This window comes from Colobus angolensis, unplaced genomic scaffold, assembly GCF_000951035.1.
Source record: "Colobus angolensis palliatus isolate OR3802 unplaced genomic scaffold, Cang.pa_1.0 Scaffold11, whole genome shotgun sequence".
NCBI lineage: Eukaryota > Metazoa > Chordata > Mammalia > Primates > Cercopithecidae > Colobus > Colobus angolensis.
The window spans coordinates 10,309,509-10,331,297 of NW_012112030.1; the positions used below are offsets into that span (position 1 = coordinate 10,309,509).

The following is a 21,789-nucleotide window of genomic DNA, read 5'->3' on the forward strand; positions in this document are numbered from 1 at the left end:
GCTCTGTGCTCCTCCAGGGACACAGACATGATACAGAATATGGGCTCTGAAGAAATTATGCACAAGGTACCTAGGAAGCTCAAAGGAGAAATAACTTACTTGTCCTGAAGGTTAGTAAAACCATCTAAAAGGAGCTCTTGTGCTACTCTTTGTTAATATGAAAAGCACTAGGTGATGGGTGCTGACGAGTTGATGGGTGCAGCACACCAACATGGCACAAGTATACATATGTAACAAACCTGCACGTTATGCACATGTACCCTAGAACTTAAAGTATAATAAAAAAAAAAAAAAAAAGAAAAGCACTAGGGTATTATGTATTACCTAGCCAAAAAAAAATTAAAAAATTTTTAAAAAGCTGGTATCAAGAGCGAGTATTCCAATAATAGCAGCATGATAAAATTGAGTGATTTTCCCACAAATAATAATTATAAAACTGTATAAAATTATTTAAAGCAATGATTTGAAGATACTAGGAATGACCAAAGGCAAGGACAAACAGAACGTTAATACAGCGTTGGTTAAGATGGAGTATGAGGCTTCCTTGCCTGCATGTATTCCTAAACCCCTAATATGAACTGAATTCTGTTTCCTCGAAATTCATATGTTGAAGTCTTAACCCCCAGTACCTGAAAATAGACTATACTTGGATACAAAGCATTAAAAAGGTAATTAAGGTCAACTGAGGTCTTATGGGCAAACTCTAATTCAACATGACTGGTGTCCTTATAAGAAGAGGAAGTGGGCCGGGGGCAGTGGCTCGCGCCTGTAATCCCAGCACTTTGGGAGGCCAAGGCAGGTGGATCACGAGGTAAGGAGATCGAGACCATCCTGGCTAACGGTGAAACCCCATCTTTACTAAAAATACAAAAAATTAGCCAGGTGTGGTGGCACACACCTGTAGTCCCAGCTACTTGGGAGGCTGAGGCCGGAGAATCACCTGAACCTGGGAGGTAGAGGTTGCAGTGAGCTGGGATCATGCCACTGCACTCCAGCCTGGGTGACAAAGTGAGACTCCATCTCAAAAAATAAAAAAATGAAAACATAAATAAGAAAAAAACAGGAGGTGATGTCAGGTATATGCACACACAGAGAAAAGGCCATGTGAGAACACAGTGAGAGGGTGGCCATCTGTAAGTCAAAGAGATAAACCAAACCTGTCAATATCTTGATCTCAGACTCTTAGCCTCTAGAACTGGGAGAATAATTAATTTCTGGTTGTTTAAGCCACCCAGTCTTTGTCATGGCAGCCTTAGCAAACTAATATATAGCCCATACCCAACTTTAGTTATGGAAAACTACAGTCATTCTGGCTTGAAATGGCGAGGTCAAAGTCTAGTGTTGCAGAACAGCTGAGAATTTAAGAGGAAAATTTTGGGAGCAAGAGAACTACAAGAGCAGAGATTCAAAATCTGAATATGAACCCTGTCCAGTTCCCTGACTGACCACTAACTGCATGAATGTGGGAAACGCCAGGGAGCCCAGGGTAAAAACAGAAAGAAATGAGAAGGTTTTCCCTTGTAAGACAGAATTGCTCTAGAATTGAGATAGGTGAGTTTGCTGCAACTTAATACTGCCAGGGTTCCCAACTCATGCAGCTCAAATTCCTCAAGCTGTCAGAGGACAAAGGTAAGAACTGGAAAACCAAATGGGAATATAGGGGAAACCTTAGGATCAAGGAAATCACAAAGAGAGTTAGCTCTATAATATGAATATGAGCTGCCAACATCTTTCACTGGCTGCTAAATTACACAGATGCAGGAGCAACCTCCAGAGGACCAGGTTGAAGCAGCAGCTGGAAGTAAGCAACACTGAGGAAGGACATTGGTTGCTGCACACTGTGCAGGTGACATACGTTGAAGTTTGAGTGCAAGCAAGGTAATTGCCTGTTAAAAACAAAAAGTAAAACAAGTGACTTCAGCAAAATGTCTGACTAGAGGTGCCTAACATTCATTTCCCCACAAAAAAAAGAACCAAAATGGTGAATAAACAACTATATTTTGACTAGAGTATCCAAAGGAGAACACTAAAGTGTTCCAAAGAAGTACAATAAGGGAGTTGCAGAGACCCAGTGGAGCATGGAGACTTGGGATGGCTGCATAAAAAAAAGAGTGAAACATTCTGCCTTTGCCACTCCGTCTTCCCAGTCAGGATTGGTATGAAATCAGGAGGCAGTCTCCCTATGGAGAAAAGGTGAGCAGGAGAACTCCCAGCAATCTCCATTAAAGATACAAACACCTAGTCTTTGCTGCTTGAGAATTCTGCAGTTTTCACAAGCCGTGAACCCATTCTAGGGAGCTGCCTGGCATTCACATGGCTGTATTATAAAGAATGAGCCCACACTGTGCCACCTTCTCCTCTGTGATCTAAGCTGCTGAGGTACAGCACCATCTTGAGACCGGCGCCACTACTACAGTGCACTGTGCTCTGGAGGGCCAGTAACCACTGTTTGTTTCTCCCCATCCTGAGGCTCTGCTGCAAGTATGCTGTGCTTGTAAACAGTAGCACACCACTCACCAGTCGAGCAGCTACTGTTTCCTATTCACCAGGAATATGCTGCCTAGGAGGCACTCCATCTTCCCCATCCCTGTGGCTGCAGCACCTCAACCTCAATTACTCAGAGCACAGGCCCAGCGAAACAGCTATAACCTTGGTGCCTGAGCCCATGTGGTGTCCTGACCCCCAGGAACAGAAGATCCTACCCAGCAGGGAGGCCACACCTTACCCTGAAGGAGCAGTCCCTATGTACTTGTGTGTAACAGCCTGGCACTCCTGCCCCCAGAGGAGAGACTGTGTCTAATCCTATTGGAGTAGGCCTTGTGCACACATGGTGCATGAAACAACCTGGCACCCCTGCCACCAGCAGAAAGGCCATGCATATGACTTGACAGAGCTGCCATACAAACTGCTGCAGGCTAGGATGCCACTGAGGCATCCACAGAAATTGCTAACATTGACTACAGCTGAAAAAACTGCATGGTGACTACACTCCTGCATCCACCTGGAACCAAAGCCAATGCACCCTACACAACTGACACCTTCGGACACATCTGCAGGCAAAAATCTTTCCTTATGATAACAACTCTATAAAACTGGAAGAGGCATCCATTCTATCAGATGCCCAGACATCAATGCAGGGACACAAGAAATATGAAAAAGCAAGAAAACATGACACCACCAAAAAAACACAATAACTCTCCAATAACTGACCTTAAAGAAATGGCAATTTACTAATTGCATAAAAAACATTTTAAATATGATCTTAAGGAAAATCAGTGCGATTCAAGAGAATATAGATAGGCAATTCAACAAAATCAGAAAAGCAATTCATGATATGAATAAAAAATTCAACAGAGATATCATTTAAAAAAAACTCTTGGAGCTGAAGACTTTAATGAATGAAAGAAAAAATATAATGGAAACTTCCAACAGCAGACTACACCAAGCAGAATAAAGAATTTCTGAACTGAAGACAGCTCTTCATTTGAAGAGTGAAGAAAGCCTACGAGACCTATGAGACACCATTAAGCAAACACATTTTCACACTATAGAAACTTGAGGCCGGGCGCGGTGGCTCAAGCCTGTAATCCCAGCACTTTGGGAGGCTGAGGCGGGCGGATCACGAGGTCAGGAGATTGAGACCATCCTGGCTAATATGGTGAAACCCCATCTCTACTAAAAATACCAAAAATTAGCTGTGCGCGGTGGTGGGCGCCTGTAGTCTCAGCTACTTGGGAGGCTGAGGTAGGAGAATGGTGTGAACCCGGGAGGCGGAGCTTGCAGTGAGCCGAGATTGTGCCACTGCGCCACTGCACTCCAGCTTGGGCGACAGAGCCAGACTCCATCTTAAAAAAAAAAAAGAAACTTGAGAGGGAGAAGAGATGGAGAAGGGCACAGAAAGCTTAACAAAATCATAGCAGAAACTTCCTAAGTTTTGAGAGAGAGAGATGGAGAACTCTATGCCAACAAATATGAAAACTTAGAAGAAATGAATAAATTCCTGGGCACATAAAACTTACCAAAATTGAATCATGAAGAAATAGAAAATTTGAACCGACCAATAACAAGTAATGAGATTGAATTAGTAATAAAAAGTCTTCCAAAAAAGAAAAGCCGAGGACCCAATGGCATCACTGATGAGTTTTACAAAACATTAAAGAAGAACTAATACCAATCCTTTGAAGATTATTCAAAAGACATGAAGAGGAGGGAATACTTCCAATATCTTTCTATGAGACCAGCATCACCCTGATTCCAAAACCTGACAAGGACACACCTAAATGTCTGTCAACAGATGACTGGATAAAGAAAATGTGATACATATATGTATAATGGAATACTATTCAGCCGTGAAAAGAATCGAATTAGGTCATGTGTGGCAATGTGGATGATCCCTCAGGGCATTTTGTTAAATGAAATAAGCCAGGCACAGAAAGACAAATACTGCACAATCTCACTCAGATGTGGAATCTATAAAAGCCAATCTCATACAAGTGTAGAGTAGAACAATGCTTACCAGCAGCTGGGGAGGGTAGGCAAGGTTGGAAAGGTTTAATCAACAGGTACAAAATTACAGTTAGATACAAGGAAAAAGTTCTGGTATTCTATTGCACAGTAGGCTTACTATAGTTAACAATATTATATTATATATTTCAAATAACTAAAAGAGATTTTTGAATGTCCTTACCATTAGAAAGTGATAAATGTTTGAAGTGATGAATATTCTAAATACCATGATTTGTTCACTACACAATGTATACATGCATTAAAACATCACACTGTATCCTATAAATATGTACAATTATATGTCAATTAAAAATAAAATAAAACATAATTCTCAAAAATACACATTCAGAGACACTATGGTGTGCTATTTTTCAAGTCCACATTTCAACCAAAAATTACCAGGCACTATAGTTAACAATATTGAATTACATATTTCAAAATAACTACAAAAGAGGATTTTGAATGTTCTTACCATAAGGAACTGATAAATGTTTGTGGTGGAGAATATACTAAATATATATATACATTGTGTAATGATCAAGTCATGGTATTTGCTATATTTGTCACCTCAAAAGAAAAAGGAAAATATGACTCCACACTTAAGTCACTGGAAACTGTTTCCAAGTAGGCCTTGATATTGGGTTTAGTGGAAAAAGACAAAACAGGAAAATATGGTATTAAGATTTACCAGAGAGGGAATCTCAACATAAAATTAGAAATTAAAAAAAGAACAAAATTGAAATTCTAGACCTGAAAAGTACAGTAAATGAAATGAAAAATTCACTGTATGCTTCAACAGTAAATTTGAGACGGCAGAAGAAGGAATTAGAAAACTTGAAGGTTGTGGCTGGGCACGGTGGCTCACGCCTGTAATCCCAGCACTTTGGGAGGCCAAGGCAGGTGGATCACCTGAGGTCAGGAGTTGGAAACCAGCCTGGCCAACATGGTGAAACTTCATCTCTACTAAAAATACAAGATCAGCCAGACATGGTGGCGCATGCCTGTAATCCCAGCTACTTGGGAGGCTGAGGCAGGAGAATCGCTTGAACCTGGGAGGTGGAGGTTGCAGTGAACTGAGATTGCGTCACTGCACTCCATCCTGGGCAACAAGAGTGAAACTCCATCTCAAAATAAATAAATAAAATTAAAAAAGAAAAAATAGAACAAAGAAAACCTGAAGACAGAAGATTAATGGGAATCAACCAATCTGAAAAATAGAGAGAAGAAAAAACAAACTAAATAAAATTTACAAAGCCCCAGAGACTTGTGCAAAAATGTATAGCATCTGATGGATAATTGACTGGAGTCCCAGAGGGAGAAGAGAGAGAAAAGAGGAAAAAATATGTGAAGCTATAAGTGGTGAAAAAGCCCTACCTTTAATGAAAAACATTAATTTACAGTTCCTATTAGCACAACAAACTTAAAATAACCACAAAGAAGACTAGAGTTAGCCCACCAGAAAGCTGAAGTCACCAAAAATCTAAATGCAGAAAAAAATTAGAGCAGAAAATAATATAATTAACAGCTTACTTCTCAACACACACACACACACACACACACGCACGCACACTTCTTGTTTTAATTTTTTAAAAGACAGTAAGTTTTTAAGTAAAAAATCTTAACACTATATTGGTGTATTTATAACATACATAGATGTAGCATATATATGACAACAATAGCATAAAGGATGGAAGGCACTAAATGGGATAATTACCATTTTAGGTTCCTATATACTTTTCAGTAGACATAATTGCTTATTAACTTTACATAAATTGTGATGAGTTCAAGATGCATATCACAAGCCCCAGGGACAATAATTTTAAAAATGCCAATAAATATAGCTAGAAAGCTAACTAGAGTATTAAAATATAGACTATTTTGTTAGAAAATCTTTGTTAAAATGTTTAACACAAAAGAAGACAGCAAAGGAGGAACAGAGAAACAAAATAGAGATGAAATGAACTAAATAGTGAAATGGCAGACTTAAATCTAAATATATAAATATTTACAGTAAATGTAAATGGACCAAACACTTCCATCAAAAGTAAGAGACTCAAACTTGATAGAAAAGAAAGCAAAAGCCTGTAATCCCAGCACTTTGGGAGGCCGAGACGGGCGGATCACGAGGTCAGGAGATCAAGACCATCCTGGCTAACACGGTGAAACCCCATCTCTACTAAAAAATACAAAAAACTAGCCGGGCGAGGTGGCAGGCGCCTGTAGTCCCAGCTACTCGGGAGGCTGAGGCAGGAGAATGGCGTAAACCCGGGAGGCGGAGCTTGCAGTGAGCTGAGATCCGGCCACTGCACTCCAGCCTGGGCCACAGAGTGAGACTCCGTCTCAAAAAAAAAAGAAAAGAAAGCAAAATGTACTAATTATCTGTCTACAAAAGACATACAGCAAACACAAAACCACAAATAGTTTGAAAGTAAAGACATTCCATTTGTGCTAGCAAATTAAAATATGCTTTGATTCACACTTGAACCTGAAAGCAGGAATGCCTACATTAATTGCTACATTAAAAACAGCCATCAGGCAGGTGGATCACAAGGTCAGGAAATCGAGACCATCCTGGCTAACACGGTGAAATCCCATCTCTACTAAAAACACAAAAAATTAGCCGGGCGTGGTGGCAGGCCCCTGTAGTCCCAGCTACTGGGGCGGCTGAGGCAGGAGAATGGCATGAACCCGGGAGGCAGAGCTTGCAGTGAGCCGAGATCGTGCCCAGCCTGGGCAACAGCAAGACTCTGTCTCAAAAAAAAAAAAAAAAAAAGTATGGTGGTTTATTTTTATAATATACATATATATACTATGAAACATATGAAAAAATCATTAACACATGTTAGTAAATTGAACTAAAAATAAATACAAAGAATAACACATCATGACTAAGTAAGGATTAACTCAGGAATTTCAAGTGGTTTAACATCTGAAAATCAATCAATGTAACTCATCATATTAATACAGGAAAAACTTTGTATGATCCTTTCAACAGTTGCTGAGAAAGAATTCAGAAAAATGCAACACTCATTTATTGATAAAAATATTAAATAAAGTAGGAAGAGCAGGGACCTTCCTTAACATTACAAAGGGCATCTACAAAAAATCTGCAGTTAACATCATACTTATTGTGAAAGACAATACTTTTCACCCAAGGTCAGGAATTGGGCAAGGATTTCCATGCTCACCACTTACGGTCTCCGTTATTCTGGAGGTCTTCTCCAGCACAATCATACAAAAAAAACCAAAGACAGACAAGGGATGGGAGAAGTCAGACTGTCTTTAGAGATGACATGATTGTATATATAGAACATCCTAAGGAATCTATTAAAAAAAGCTATTAGAAGTGATATGTGAACTTAAAAAGATCTCAGGATAATAATGTACAAAAAAGGCATACTATATTGTGGTAGTTTTCAAATTTCCACAAATTATGTGGCACCCTTCTCTTTAAAAGGTGGATTCTAATTCCCTTTCCTTGAATGTGCGCTGGTCATAATACCTTGCTTCTAATTAATAGAACCTGGTGGAAGTGAGTGTTGACGTCTGAGGTGAGGTCACAATAGCCATTACTATTTCTGCCTTGTTCTTTTGGATGGCTTGGTCTGGAGGAAGCCGGGGGTCTTGCCATGTAGGACACTCAAGCAGTTCTGAGGAGAGGCCCAAGTGAAGAGGAACCAGTTGCCAGCACCACCCTGTCAGCTATGTTAGTAAGCTGCTTTGGAAGCCCATACTCCAGTCTCAGTTAAGCTATCAGAGATTTCAGCCCTTCAGTCTTTGAGTCTTCCAGCTGAGGCCCCAGTCATAGTAGAGACAGATTATCCTCACTGTGCCCTATCTAAATTCCTGATCCACAGAAACCATGAGTAACTAAATCATTATTGTTTTTAGCCACTAATTTTTGGAGCAATTTGTTATGTAGCAATGGGTAATCAATAAATATACATGAGAACAAACAATTGAAAAAAGAATTTTAAAAAATCTTGATTACAGGAGCATCAAACATAACTTAGGATTTAACTTACTTAAAGGTATGTAAGACCTAAATACTGAAAACTACATGATATGACTCAAATTAAAGACGTAAATAAACAAATAGGTTATATTAGTGGATTGGAAGACTCAATGTTGTTGACAAGTGAATTTTCTCTGAATTGGTTAAAACTATCAGATCTTTGTGCTGAGGTCTTCACACAGTTGTATTGGCTGCCATTTCAGTGCCATCATCTTCTAGTGATTTATCTCTTTGTCTTACTTCCTTGATAATTGATTTGTATTGCCAAAATAAGTACATGTACGGGGAGGGCTAGTGCAGGGCTTTTACTTTCCTTACCTAGCCTCAGCAGTTGCTAGGCAAAACAGACCATGTATTCAAAACTCTTCTTGTTAGGGACAGAAACTTCTAGAACAAGGATATTCAAAGTCACTTTTTTAGGGGTATCCAGTGCCTCAGGCAAGTGTTTTTGTTTGTTTGTTTTAACAGGACCCCTGCCTATACAAACGATTTGATTAAAAACATATATTTAAAAATTCATAGGTACATGTGAGGTATGAAGATTTATCATTGAAGATTTAGGATGGTCGGCAGAGAAAGGCACTCTGTTTTGTCTATTATCCAGTCAGTGCATGTGAAGATTCTTTATAGTATCCAGGTACCATTTCTTTGTATTCTTTATTATTAAATGCATTGTTCCTGGCTAAGTTCCTATTTTTTGTCATGAGAAAAAGGTAGCAATACTGTTATTACAAAACCATGACTTTTTGGAACCCGTTTGTATTCAAACAACACAGATCTCCTTGCCTTTGCAGTTCCCTAACACCATTCTCTTAATGCCTCTGCAACAATTATCACGCCACCTGTGCATCCTGGCTTCTAATGACTCAAAAATCCTTGTTATGCTTTGTCAATGTTGATCACAAACACAAGTCTTACCAGAGTGTTAAAAAAATTGTGAATGATAATTTGTTTTGTGGTCACTAAAGCTACACTGGGAATTTTACGGTGTAAACATAGATCAACATGTTTTTTGTTGGACTCTTTAGGCTAATTGCTGCCTCCCTAGAATGTAATCTCTTTGTTGTTGTTGTTGTTGTTGTTGAGATGAGGCCACACTTTGACCCCCAGGCGGAAGTGCAGTGGTGCTATCTTGGCTCCCTGCAACCTCTGCTTCCATGGCTCAAGCTGTTCTTCAGCCTCAGCCTCCTGAGCAGCTGGGATTACAGGCATGAGCCACCAACATTTGGCTAATTTTTTTGTATTTTTGCAGAGACGGGGTCTTGCCATGATGCACATGCTGGTCTTGAACTCCTGAGCTTAAGACAATCCACCTGCCTTGGCCTCCCAAACTGCTGGGATTACAGGCATGAGCCTGCTTAGCCTGTTTAAATGTTAAGTGCATGTGCTTGAAAGTAGGTACATAAGTAGATAAGAAAATAGGCTCAAAGCCCCAGGAAAATTTAAGCGAAGTCTTCATAATTTAAGTCTTCGCAATTTAAGTCAAGTCAAGTCTTCATGAGCCTGATCTCTTTTCATGCTGAACTCTCCCCCACCTTCACTCCTCACCCGTGGGTACCAGTGGGCAGGATAGGTGAGAAGCCTGTAAGCCAAGCTGGAAGAGCTGTCCCAATCCCACAAGAAAAATCCATCTGTTTTAAGACTGACTCAAGGCAGCAGGAAGTCACATCATCAACTGCAGCAAAAGATTTGCTACAAAGGCCCGTTTGTGTTGTAGAGCAAGGTTCTCAAAAGGCCTCAGAGGGGCCAGGCCTAGCCCGCCCCAAGGACTGCCTGACACATGGTGCACAGCTGCAGGGGTGAGGAGGCCACCACAGGGGCCAGATGTGGAGCTCATAGGTCGAAGTTCGCTTTCGCTTTACTGTCCTCCCCTGCTGCATGCTGAAACCCAAGGGTAAGAGGTGGCTTTCAGTAGCATAGATCCCTGAACATATGCTCTGACGTGAGAGCCACCCCAGCTTATCGTGACCGCCATTCTGACAGCTAGGTTACGCACCATCTTGCAAAAAATACATACTGTGAGGGCCAACTAGAGGAATCTGCTTACCAGGACCAGGCCATAGGCTTGAGTCCCAGAGCTCCTTGGGGCATCTTGTTGCACCCATGTGTGGGCAGGAGTGGAGAAGAGCCCCCAGATAGGGAGATATGGGACAAAGGCCCATGTGCATTGCTTTCTGGGCTCAAGAAGCTGACCTGGATGGCTCAGCCATCTTGGTCAGTCGTGGGCACTAGAGGGGGATTTAGAAATTTTCTGGAAAGGAGCTTTCTAAACTGGATGCCCAGAGACACAGGTCAAGATACTGCCAGCCTGGCCGGTCTCAGGATGCTGGAGGGGGATTTAGGTAATTTTCAGGAAGGTAATTCCAAGCTGGAAGGGTGGGGGTTCCTGTGCCCAGACCTAAGGGTGGTACTGAGGTTATCAGCACCTGGTATACTTTGGAATACTTTTGACCTTCCCTGGGTATTGCATGTCAGCCTCTTTAGGTGAAATAATTTCCTCAATCTCCACTTTGTATTTTTAGAAAAGACTGAAAAAGACCAAGCCTGTTAAACAACTAAATCACCTTAAATTCTTTCTAAATTGATAAAAATTACTCTGTTTTCTTAACCTATAACCATCTGTATTTTTATGGAATGAACTGAGGCTCTGGTGAACGTACAGCATGAGACTGGCTTCAATACGTTTAGGCATACTGAAGGCAGCAAATACTTTTGTATTACTGATAAATGTGAAGGATTACCATTGTTCCTTCTATTCTCCTATGCTAGAGTACAATTTGGGGAGTGTCCTGACAAGTCTTATTAGGTAATTATCCCTCAAGGATTCTTGCAAGGACAACAGGAGGACACATAACGTTGTGTTGTGTTTCAGTAATTCAGCAGTCATATTTGTTATCCTCTTGAAGAGGGATTATCAAGCTTCCATCCATATGCTGATTGACCATTTACAAAATATGGTGGTTTGAGTTGCCTGGATTATTGCACCAGCCTTCTAAATGTTCTGCTGGCAGCCTCTCTTGTCCTTCTCTAATGGGCCAGATAATCCACAAATGCAAATCTACTCATGTCCCTTTCACTTGTCACTTTAGGGGCCTCATGTCGTGCCTCATTCCCTCTCTCTGGCCTTCTTGATGCTGTCTCTTGCCCATAAACTGTTTGTTCCTCAAGGAACATTCTACCACTGTATCCCCATTGGGCTTGGCTAAATTATCTTGTCTTTTGTGCCTCAACTTAAATTTTCCTTTCTCTTAGCTTTCTCAGTGTTCCCAGACTAGTCTTTCTCTTATTACAAAAATCACACTCTAATGTCACTTTTTTTTTATTGGCCTCTACTTCTCAACAGAAAGTAAACTGTGACAGTAGGAATTGTGTCTATGCCGGTCTCCATCAACAATCCTTTGCCTAGCCCAATTTAACAGAAAATTGTTGATGAATAAACTATATAATGTTTACAACTTTATGAAGCAAGCATTCTATTAGCTTCATTTTACAGCGAGAAAGATAGGGCTCACCAAAGTAAAGCAGTTGGACTTCATACGTTGAAAGAGTTTAGCAGCTGTCCAAGCTCTGACTTTTTCCTTCCTACAAACCTCAGAAAACACACAAAATATCCCGTCTTGAAGCTTTAGCGTTTTTCATGGCGATGATCTTGACGATCACTCCAAAAAATATAGCAGGAAGGCCATGGTGTGTTGTAAAAGGTGGACAGGAGCACATGAAATCTTCAGAATTCTCTGTATCTTTAGCATGATGGTAGTCGTAGCATCCCAGTTACCATCATCTCTAACGTGCCTCAGCCAAGTCGGGAATGTTTCTTGAGTTGATCTGTATGTTCTGACTCAGGAATTCTTTTCATTTGTTTTTAATTTTTATGTTGCCTCCATTTAATGTTAATACAAACATACAAACTGTTATGTCAACACAAGTTATTTGCTTAATTCCTAATTAACTTCACTTCCATCCTCTTTTTTCCAATCTTATCGAGGCATAATTGACAATACAAATTGTATATATTCAAGGTTTACATGATGTTTTGATACACCTATACATTGTGAAATGATTTCCACAATCCAGCTAATTAACATATTCAGCACCTCACATAGCTACCTTTGTGTGTCGCGGGTGTAGTGAGAATACTTAAGATCTACTCTCTTAGCAAATTTCACACACACAGTACATTATTCTCAACTACTGACTCAGGAATTCTTAATATCCTCGTACAGATCTTGAAGAGCCTCCAGGCTCTGCGTTCTTTGATGAAAAAGTAACTCGACACTCCTAACCTACTCAATCTACCATGGCACTTCTCCATCAAAGAAAAACAAGGAAGCCATCCAGCTTTGTTCTGGACTCAGCAGCTAAGATGGCATGAGCTTCATTGCAAAGCATAGTTCTATGTCATGTCTATTCGATGAATCCAATGTTGCTGGTCCCTTAATAAAATAATTTGTAACATAAATGAGACTGCCTATGGTTTTCCTGTTTGGTGCTGAGAACAAAGCTGCCCAGTTGGAGAAAATATGAATCCCACTGTTCCATTGGCTCCTGTAAAAACGTCTTGGGGTATATATAAAAGTGTCTTTTGCTCTCTTGGAGTTTCAATTGCTCCAAAAAGCTCTACATATTATCTATGATATCTATTTGTGTATCTCATCTGGAAGGATACATATGCAAATGTTAACAGGATTATACATTTCGTAAGAAAATCTTCCATGACCTTCTCCATCACTACCTCTGGGGTCCAGGACTGTTAACACTACTGGAGAGCACTGTATTTCACAGAGATTTCAAAGCAGTGCACACAACATCTGAATGTTGCATTTTGTCACAAAGACGAGGAAGAGGAAGAATACTGGACTGCTCTGTCTCTTGCTGTCCTTAAATGTCAGTGTAATAGAATGTGAAAGAATCAAAGCACAGTCTAACTCAGAGAGAGGAGTCCCTAGTCCCCCTCAATGCTAAAACAACTAAGCAAACTAAGACAAAGATTAAATCAAAGTCATTTCAAAGAAAGGATCAGGTCACAAGGACAGAGAAATACTGGGTTATGCCCTTGGTCAGGATTCCTGATAGGGGCTGGACATGATGGCTCTCACCTTAATCCCAGCACTTTGGGAGGCTGAGGCTGGAGGACCACTTGAGCCCAGGAGCTTAAGACCAGCCTGGACAATGTAGCAAGATCCCATCTAACTAAAACTAAATGTTTTTAAATTAGCCAGACATGGTGATGTGTGCCTGTAGTGTCAACTACTTGGGAGGCTGAGGCGAGAGGATCATTTGAGCCCTGGAGGTCAAAGCTGCAGTGGGCTATCGTTGTACCGCTACACTCCAGCCTGGGTGATAGGGTGAGACCCCGACTCTAAAAATAAAAAGGAATTTCTGATAGGAAGACCAAACATATTCTGACAAAGGTAGATAGATATGACAGGTGTTTGGTATAACCACCCCATAAGTTACAGATATGTAATTAAAGGTCATGTTGGTTACAGTGTATCCAGTTGAACTCTTAGATGTTTAGTGTTTTCTCCTTGACTTTGCTCTTAATGTTTCCTGAGGAGGCTGGGGCTAACACATGCTAACACACACGCTTTGTTGGATTTACAGAGTGAGTTCTGTTTTTTGAATACATGGTTTTTTATCTTAAGTAAGAGGATCTGGAAATTCTTGGATGGAGAACACATAGTGAAAGCTGATCCTTGCCTCCTTTCCATGGGTCATATGTTTGCTACAATTGTTTCCACTTTCTCTCTCTCTCTTTTTTTTTTTCTTGAGACGGAGTCTTGCTCTGTTGCCCAGGCTGGAGTGCAGTGGCGGGATCTCGGCTTATTGCAAGCTCCGCCTCCTGGGTTTACGCCATTCTTCTGCCTCAGCCTCCAGAGTAGCTGAGACTACAGGCGCCCACCGCCACAGCTGGCTAATTTTTTTGTATTTTTAGTAGAGGCGAGGTTTCACCGTGTTAGCCAGGATGGTCTCAATCTCCTGACCTCATGATTCGCCAGCCTCAGCCTCCCAAAGTGCTGGGATTACAGGCATGAGCCACCGCGCCCGGCCTCCACTTTCTGTTTTCTTAAACCAGACCTGCTTTATTCATTTACATCACCTGCCTGTTGCCTTTAGACCCAGGAATTTGCAACCTCTCTTCTACTGGGACTGTCCTCCCATCCATCTCTACTTCTTCAAATTCTAGCCATCCTTCATGGTCTGTCTCAAAGGTCATCCTTTCTTTTCTTTCCCCAACAATCAGATGTGAGTCTCACCCCCTTGGAATGGACAACACTGGTTACACTTCTTTTATAGTACATACAGTATTCAGTAATATTATTACTCTTATTCATATTACACTTTATATTGTCCTCCAGACTATAATGTAAGGTTTATAAACTTACACATTCATTCATCCTTTCATTTGGCAATTTATTAAGTACTCGATGCCACACACTAAGGTTAAGTGCTATGGATATTGCAGAAAATAAAAGAAACACTACAGGCCGTCCAGGTGGTACCTGAGTGCAGGATCAGCCATGTCTTCATTGCTTCTGCTGCAGAGCCTAGCAAAGTGTCTTGGACTTGATACATACTCAGCTGGCATTTGTTGAAATAAATTTAGATGTAGCCATTTACATTTACAAAGTGTCTTCTATTTGCCAATTCTAGTAACCTTGTTTATGTCATTCTATTAAATAAAAGTATTTGAGCTATATTTCTTCAAAAGCACTCTGAAAATCAGCTTGTTTGTTAATATATACTAACCATTAAACATTTCTTCTCCCATTGCAGTTAACACTGAGTCACTAAGGCTTTATCCGGGAATAGTACTCAAAGTGCTCAGATGTTTCTTTAAATTCATTTACCTGGGTAACTGCTGAAAGAGAGGCGACTACTGATGGTATCTTTATCTTTGATGTTGAAGTCCCAGTGTTTATATATCCTGAGCATGGCTGCGTACGTGTACCAGCTTGAGTGAGCAAAAAGGATGTTCTCAAACCCAGGAAGAACCTACAGCCAGAATCATAGTGGATTACACAGATGTACATAGCTAACTGACTGCAATTGTCTTAAGTGTAAGAGGCATACAGGGATTGTGCCCTTTCAGGTAAGTGTTTATTGCTATATTGATTACTAAAAAATATGGCCAAGGAGTCAAGATTATCCTTTAATGTGGCCCCAAACAGACTCTTCCTTCTAACATTCAAAATGGAAGACTCTAGCTGGGCATGGTGGCTCACGCTCAAAATCCCAGCACTTTGGGAGGCCAAGGCAGGCGGATCACTTGAGGTCAGGAGTTCGAGACCAGCCTGGCCAAAATGGTGAAACCCTGTCTATACCAAAAAAAAACAAGAAAAATTAACCAGGCATGGTGACACACCCCTGTAGTCCCAGCTACTTGGGAAACTGAGGCAGGAAAATCGCTTGAACCTGGGAGGCAGAAGTTGCAGTGAGGTGAGATTACATCACTGCACTCCAGCCAGAGCAACAGAGTGAGACTCCAGCTCAAAAACAAAACACAACAAAAAAACAAAATGGAAGATTCTAGAAGGTGGAAGTGGCAGGTGTACACAGCATGGAAGGAATGGTGGAAGAAATAGATGTAACATCATGTACTTAAAATTCTGTCCATCAAAGTTACTTCCAGTTCTTAACTTCTACCATTGAAGAACCCACGAGCTGATATACTGTTATAGCCAGGGGTGATGAGATGTTGCTATACTTGGGCGCTATATAGAAAAAGTCTGTATGAACCAGAACAAGGCACAAGGAGCTACTGTGTCTTACCTTAATAAGAGCGGAGCAATGTCCCATGTCCCATCTCTTAAAAACCTTTAGGCTGCTGTTTTTTGTGGGAGAGAGTGAGGGAATCAGATCCAATAAATCTCCAACAGCATTCAGGAACTGAATCTGGAACAGGGTCATTGGCTAGGAAAGGACAAAGACTGCACTTAACATCGATTTGTGACAGACATCTTTTCCTGTTTTTCCTCTTGTTAGGGACCCATTAAATTATTCCCTTGCAGCCTGTGTGCAGTGGCTCACACCTGTAATCCCAGCACTTTGGGAGGCTGAGGCGGGTGGATCGTGAGGTCAGGAGATTGAGACCATCCTGGCTAACATGGTGAAACCCCGACTCCACTAAAAATACAAAAATTAGCCGGGCGTGGTGGTGGGCGCCTGTAGTCCCAGCTACTCGGGAGGCTGAGGCAGGAGAATGGCGTAAACCCGGGAGGCGGAGCTTGCAATAAGCCGAGATCGCGCCACTGCACTCCAGATGGGTGACAGAGCAAGACTCCATCTCAAAAAAAAAAAAAAAAATTCTTTATTTCCGAAGAGTCTCTTATGCTAGATTTTTATTGTAGCTTATAAAATAATTTTTATGGCTTTATAGTTTAGAAGAGCTGTTTTGGCATGTTTTGATAGCCACAGAATTTGGGAGTGGCTCCTTGGAGAGTAAAGTAGAGCTTTCTGTTTGCACTCTACAGCAGTGCTTCTCAACCTCGGCACTATTGACATTTCGAGCCAGTTAATACTTTCTTTTCAGTTGTTGTGCATTGTGAGATGTTAAGCATCATTCCTGGCCTCTACCCACTAGGTATCAGTGGCAACTTCCCAGTTTTGGCAACCAAAAATGTCTCCAAGACATTGCCAAGTGTTCTCCGGAGAGAAACCACTCTTTTTTTTTTTTTCTTTTTTTTTTTTTGAGACGGAGTCTTGCTCTGCCGCCCAGGCTGGAGTGCAGTGGCCGGATCTCAGCTCACTGCAAGCTCCGCCTCCCAGGTTCACGCCGTTCTCCTGCCTCAGCCTCCCGAGTAGCTGGGACTACAGGCGCCCGCCACCGCGCCCGGCTAGTTTTTTTTTGTATTTATTTTAGTAGAGACGGGGTTTCACCATGTTAGCCAGGATGATCTTGATCTCCTGACCTCGTGATCCACCCGTCTCGGCCTCCCAAAGTGCTGGGATTACAGGCTTGAGCCACCGCGCCCGGCCCGAGAAACCACTCTTAGACACGAACCACTGCTATACAGCAAAAACATTCAACTAAGAAGCTTTTGGGTTTGATTGTGTGTTTACTGTAAGACCAACTGACTGGCCAGCATTAACTTTGAAGCAATTATCAGATTGTACTTGAACATGAACTTTGTGTAAACTGGAGAGCACTGCTCCAGGAAGATTCAGTCTGCTGGAGCAGGTCCAGGTTAGGCATCAACAAATTGGTTTTGGAGTAGAGGTGGTGGGAAGACAACACAAATAACATTTTAACCGAAAAACTAAAACCAAAGCAAAAACTCAATCCAATTTTTATTTATATAAATATCATCTCTGTTTTGTTTGTTTGAATAAGTTATGCATTTATTATTCAAGATTTTAAAAATTATATTAATGTTTATAGCAGAAAGTCTCCTCCTTTACCTGTTCTCCATTTGCTCGGGTACTACCATTTCTAGTTAATCATTTTGCTAGTTTTTTTGCATATACTGCCAGTTTTTGATTTTTTATTTTTCCCTATTGGCACCATGATCTTGGATCCAGAGTTTTAAAACTGTCTTGTAAATACAATTTTTAAAAACATACATGGTAGTGTGTTATACGCACTGTTGTTCACCTTGATTTTTCTTTTTTTTGTCTTAATATCTTTCATTTACTGTTTTGGGGATGTTTTTATATTGGATATAAAAATTGTCCTCACTCTTCTTTTTATTTTTATTATTTATTTATTTATTTCCTTATTTTTGAGACAGAGTTTCACTCTTTTTGCCCAGGCTGGAGTGCAATGGCGCGATCTCAGCTCACTGCAACCTGCGCCTCCCGAGTTCAAGCGATTCTCCTGCCTTGGCCTCCCAAATAACTGGGATTACAGGTGCCCGCTACCATGCCCAGCTAATTTTTGTAGTTTTTTGTAGAGACGGGGTTTCACCATGTTGGCTGGGCTGGTCTAGAACTCCTGACCTCAGGTGATCCACCCACCTTGGCCTCCCAAAGTGCTGGAATTACAGGCGTGAGCCACCACAGCTGGCCTGTCTTCACTCTTCTAAGCAGCATTCCAATGTATGGATGTTTTATAATATTTTTAACTAGTCTTTTCTTTGATGAGTTTTCAAGTGGCTTCTAGTCTTTTGCTATTATAAACGATGCCACAATAATTAATCTTGGACACATCATCTTGCTTATGTTTGAGTCTATGTGTGGGATAAATTCCTAGAAGTGATTTAGATTTTAATAGATATTGCCAAATTGTTCTCATATGAATTGTTTAAATTATACTCTTCTGGCCGGGTGCAGTGGCTCACGACTATAATCCCAGCATTTTGGGAGGCCAAGTCTGATGAATCACCCGAGGTCAGGAGTTTGAGACCAGCCTGGCTAACATGGTGAAATCCCATCTCTATTAAAAATACAAAAACTAGCTGGGCAGGGTGGTGCATGCTTGTATTCCCAGATACTCAAGAGGCTGAGGCACGAGAACTGGTTGAGCCCCGGATGCGGAGGTTGCAGCGGAGATCAAGCCAATGCCCTCCCGCCTAGGTGAAAGAGCGAGACTCTGCCTCTAAATAAATAAATCAAACTCTTCCATCCTCAATAACATATTAAACATTTAGTTTATCTCCAATCTCATAGGTGCAAAACAGTATCCCACTGTAATTGATATTTGCATTTCTTTTGTTATACTGTATAATATATCCATATGTTGGAATGCTGCTTAGAAGCGTAAGGACAGATGATATTACACATCTGAAAGAATAAAGATGTACACATACAATTTAAGGAAAAATAAATAAACACCAATGTAGTCAATTCAGTTTAAAAAATGGAACATCAGCAGTGCCTTAGAAGTCTCCAATCTCATCTCTCTTCTTTCCTGTCAGCGGTCAACCAGTATACTAAATTTTGTGTAGCTCATTACCTGCCGCTCTATTATTTATCACCTATATATAATATATTTATCACCTATATATATATATATTTTTAAGATATATTTTTAAAACTCTACCTTTTTTGAATTTGCACAAATAGAGTCATATTGTATGGGCTGGGCACAATGGCTCATACCTGTAATCCCAGCACTTCGGGAGGCTGAGGCGGGTAGATCATTTGAGGTCAGGAGTTTGAGACTAGCCTGACCAACATGGTGAGACCTCATCTCTATCAAAAATACAAAAATTAGTTGGCAGTGGTGGCTCACGCCTGTAGTCCCAGCTACTTGGGAGGATGAGGCAGGAGAATCACCTGAACCCAGGAGGCAGAGGTTGCAGTGAGCCAAGATCGTGCCACCGCACTCTAGCCTGGGTGACAGAGCAAGACTCTGACTCAAAAAAAAAAGTTAGAGTCTTACTGTATGCATTTTTCTGTAACTCACTGCTTTTACTGGGCATTATTTTGACATTTATCAACATATATGTGTATATACACACATATACACACAGACACAGACATGTACATGTATATATGTGCATATATATGTATATATACATATATACACACATTGGACAAAATAGACAAAAAGTTCAAAGAAAAGCTGTGCACTTATTTTTATATATATATATACACACACTGGTCAAAATAGGCAAAAAGACAGTTATATAATATACATATTATATACATATATACTGGCAAAATAGACAAAAGGTTATATAATATACATATTTCATTTATACATCTATTATCCCAGGAAACAAAACATCCACAATTTTTGGAAGTATATCAAATGGTACATTGGAAGCCTCAGTGAGTCAGTAAAGCTTTCCCCAAGAATTGTAATGCATATGTGTTTGTGTGGATATGTGTTTACATGAATGTTGTGGAGTGTGGGAAACATAGAACTTATATACTTAACCATCTTGTCTTAACGAGCATGCAGTCTAAAACACTGGTTTTATCAGATTAGTTAAAAACCCAGTACATTCATACCATGCTTTTCAACCTAATCCTGAGCCCAGTATTATGGGAGATTGAAAAAACACAGAAACGAGTTGTGTTTGGGGCTTGTAATTTTGCAAATTAGGTGCTAATATGACAGCTATGACAGTTCTTGTCTGTAAGGAATTTATACTGTAGTTCTACTTTGATCTGCTTCTAAACTGTCATGTTATTTTAAAGATAACATTCAATATTCTTACCATACTGTGTAAATGCTGAGAAGCTTGTTTAAAATCCTACCTTGGTCCCTTCTAAGATAGCCCTCCTCTTTGCTCCTACGTAGAGACCATCTATTTGTGCCATCACATAGCCTGTATGTCTCCAAAATGAGTCATCCTTGTATGCTTTGATATGTTTCCGGGTCCACTTATCTTGCTTCCTGCAAGAGAAATTAGATTTGCACTACAGTCTCAATAGTTACTCATTCAAAGGTAAATCAAACCAGCATTGAGAGATTATATACTCAGACACTTATGCTAATGTGATTTAAATTCTAGATCTGGTAACACTCCAGTCACTCAAAGGATTTCAGGGAAAATTCTGATTTCTAATTTCTGCCTAGGGTTTTGATTCTTCTTTCACAGCTTCTTCTGTGCTGTATCTAGAACGAAAGCACAAGTGTGATGCTGACCTACCTGGGATACGAGACCTAAAAATGTCAAGGAGAGACCATCCAAATGCATTTTGTGTAAAACCACAACGTTTCACTAGGTCAATAAAGACACGTTGATTAACCTTACTTTTAGTTGTAGAAGTAGTCAAGTTAAACAACCGGACACAATCTAATGGCAAGGTGGTTGATATCTGTTTGTATTCCTCTCAGACCATTTGCATAGCTTATGATTCGTTCCATTTCGGTTGTTATTAGGAACTGCCTCAATGCCTCTGTCCTAGCATGGTAGCAAAACTGTCATTTTTTAGTGGTCCTTTCATTCTTCCAGTTCTCTGAACTTTCATGGGATGATTTGATATAACTTTGTATACTGAAAACTATTTCTGACTTGTTCAGGCGATCAGTCTTAGAATAATGTCCTTGCTTCATGGGATCTAGCCCAGTGGTTTTTAACTGAAGCTCTATAAGACTTTTAGCATTTCATGAAGAGGTTGCTTAGAGTGCAATTTGGAGGGCCAACTCAAGAGCCTTTCTGTCCCCAAATTAACCTCCTGTCATCCCACAAATGTAAACACATTTAAAATTTTAGTCTTCAGAAAACTTTATTAAAATGTAAATATTCTCAGAGGGTGTTAAGAATTATGACTTTAGATATTATCAAAGACCTCAGTTAGGATTAGTAAGCAGGCTTATGAAAAGGAAACACCTTGAAGAGTGAAGAGAGGGGATCCCTGCAAGAAGGAGAAGG

At 40.5% G+C, this 21,789-nt stretch overlaps 1 protein-coding gene across 1 annotated transcript in view; it reads right to left on the reverse strand.

The window, feature by feature from the left end:
* PLBD1 (phospholipase B domain containing 1) overlaps nucleotides 1–21,789 on the reverse strand; it is a 66,552-nt gene that overhangs the window by 15,406 nt on the left and 29,357 nt on the right. Inside the window, exons 4-6 of the mRNA XM_011954180.1 lie at nucleotides 20,669–20,807; nucleotides 16,295–16,435; nucleotides 15,373–15,517 (exon numbers count right to left, since the gene is read on the reverse strand). Of these exons, the coding sequence (XP_011809570.1) occupies nucleotides 15,373–15,517; nucleotides 16,295–16,435; nucleotides 20,669–20,807 (425 nt within the window). The remainder of the gene's footprint in view (nucleotides 1–15,372; nucleotides 15,518–16,294; nucleotides 16,436–20,668; nucleotides 20,808–21,789) is intronic.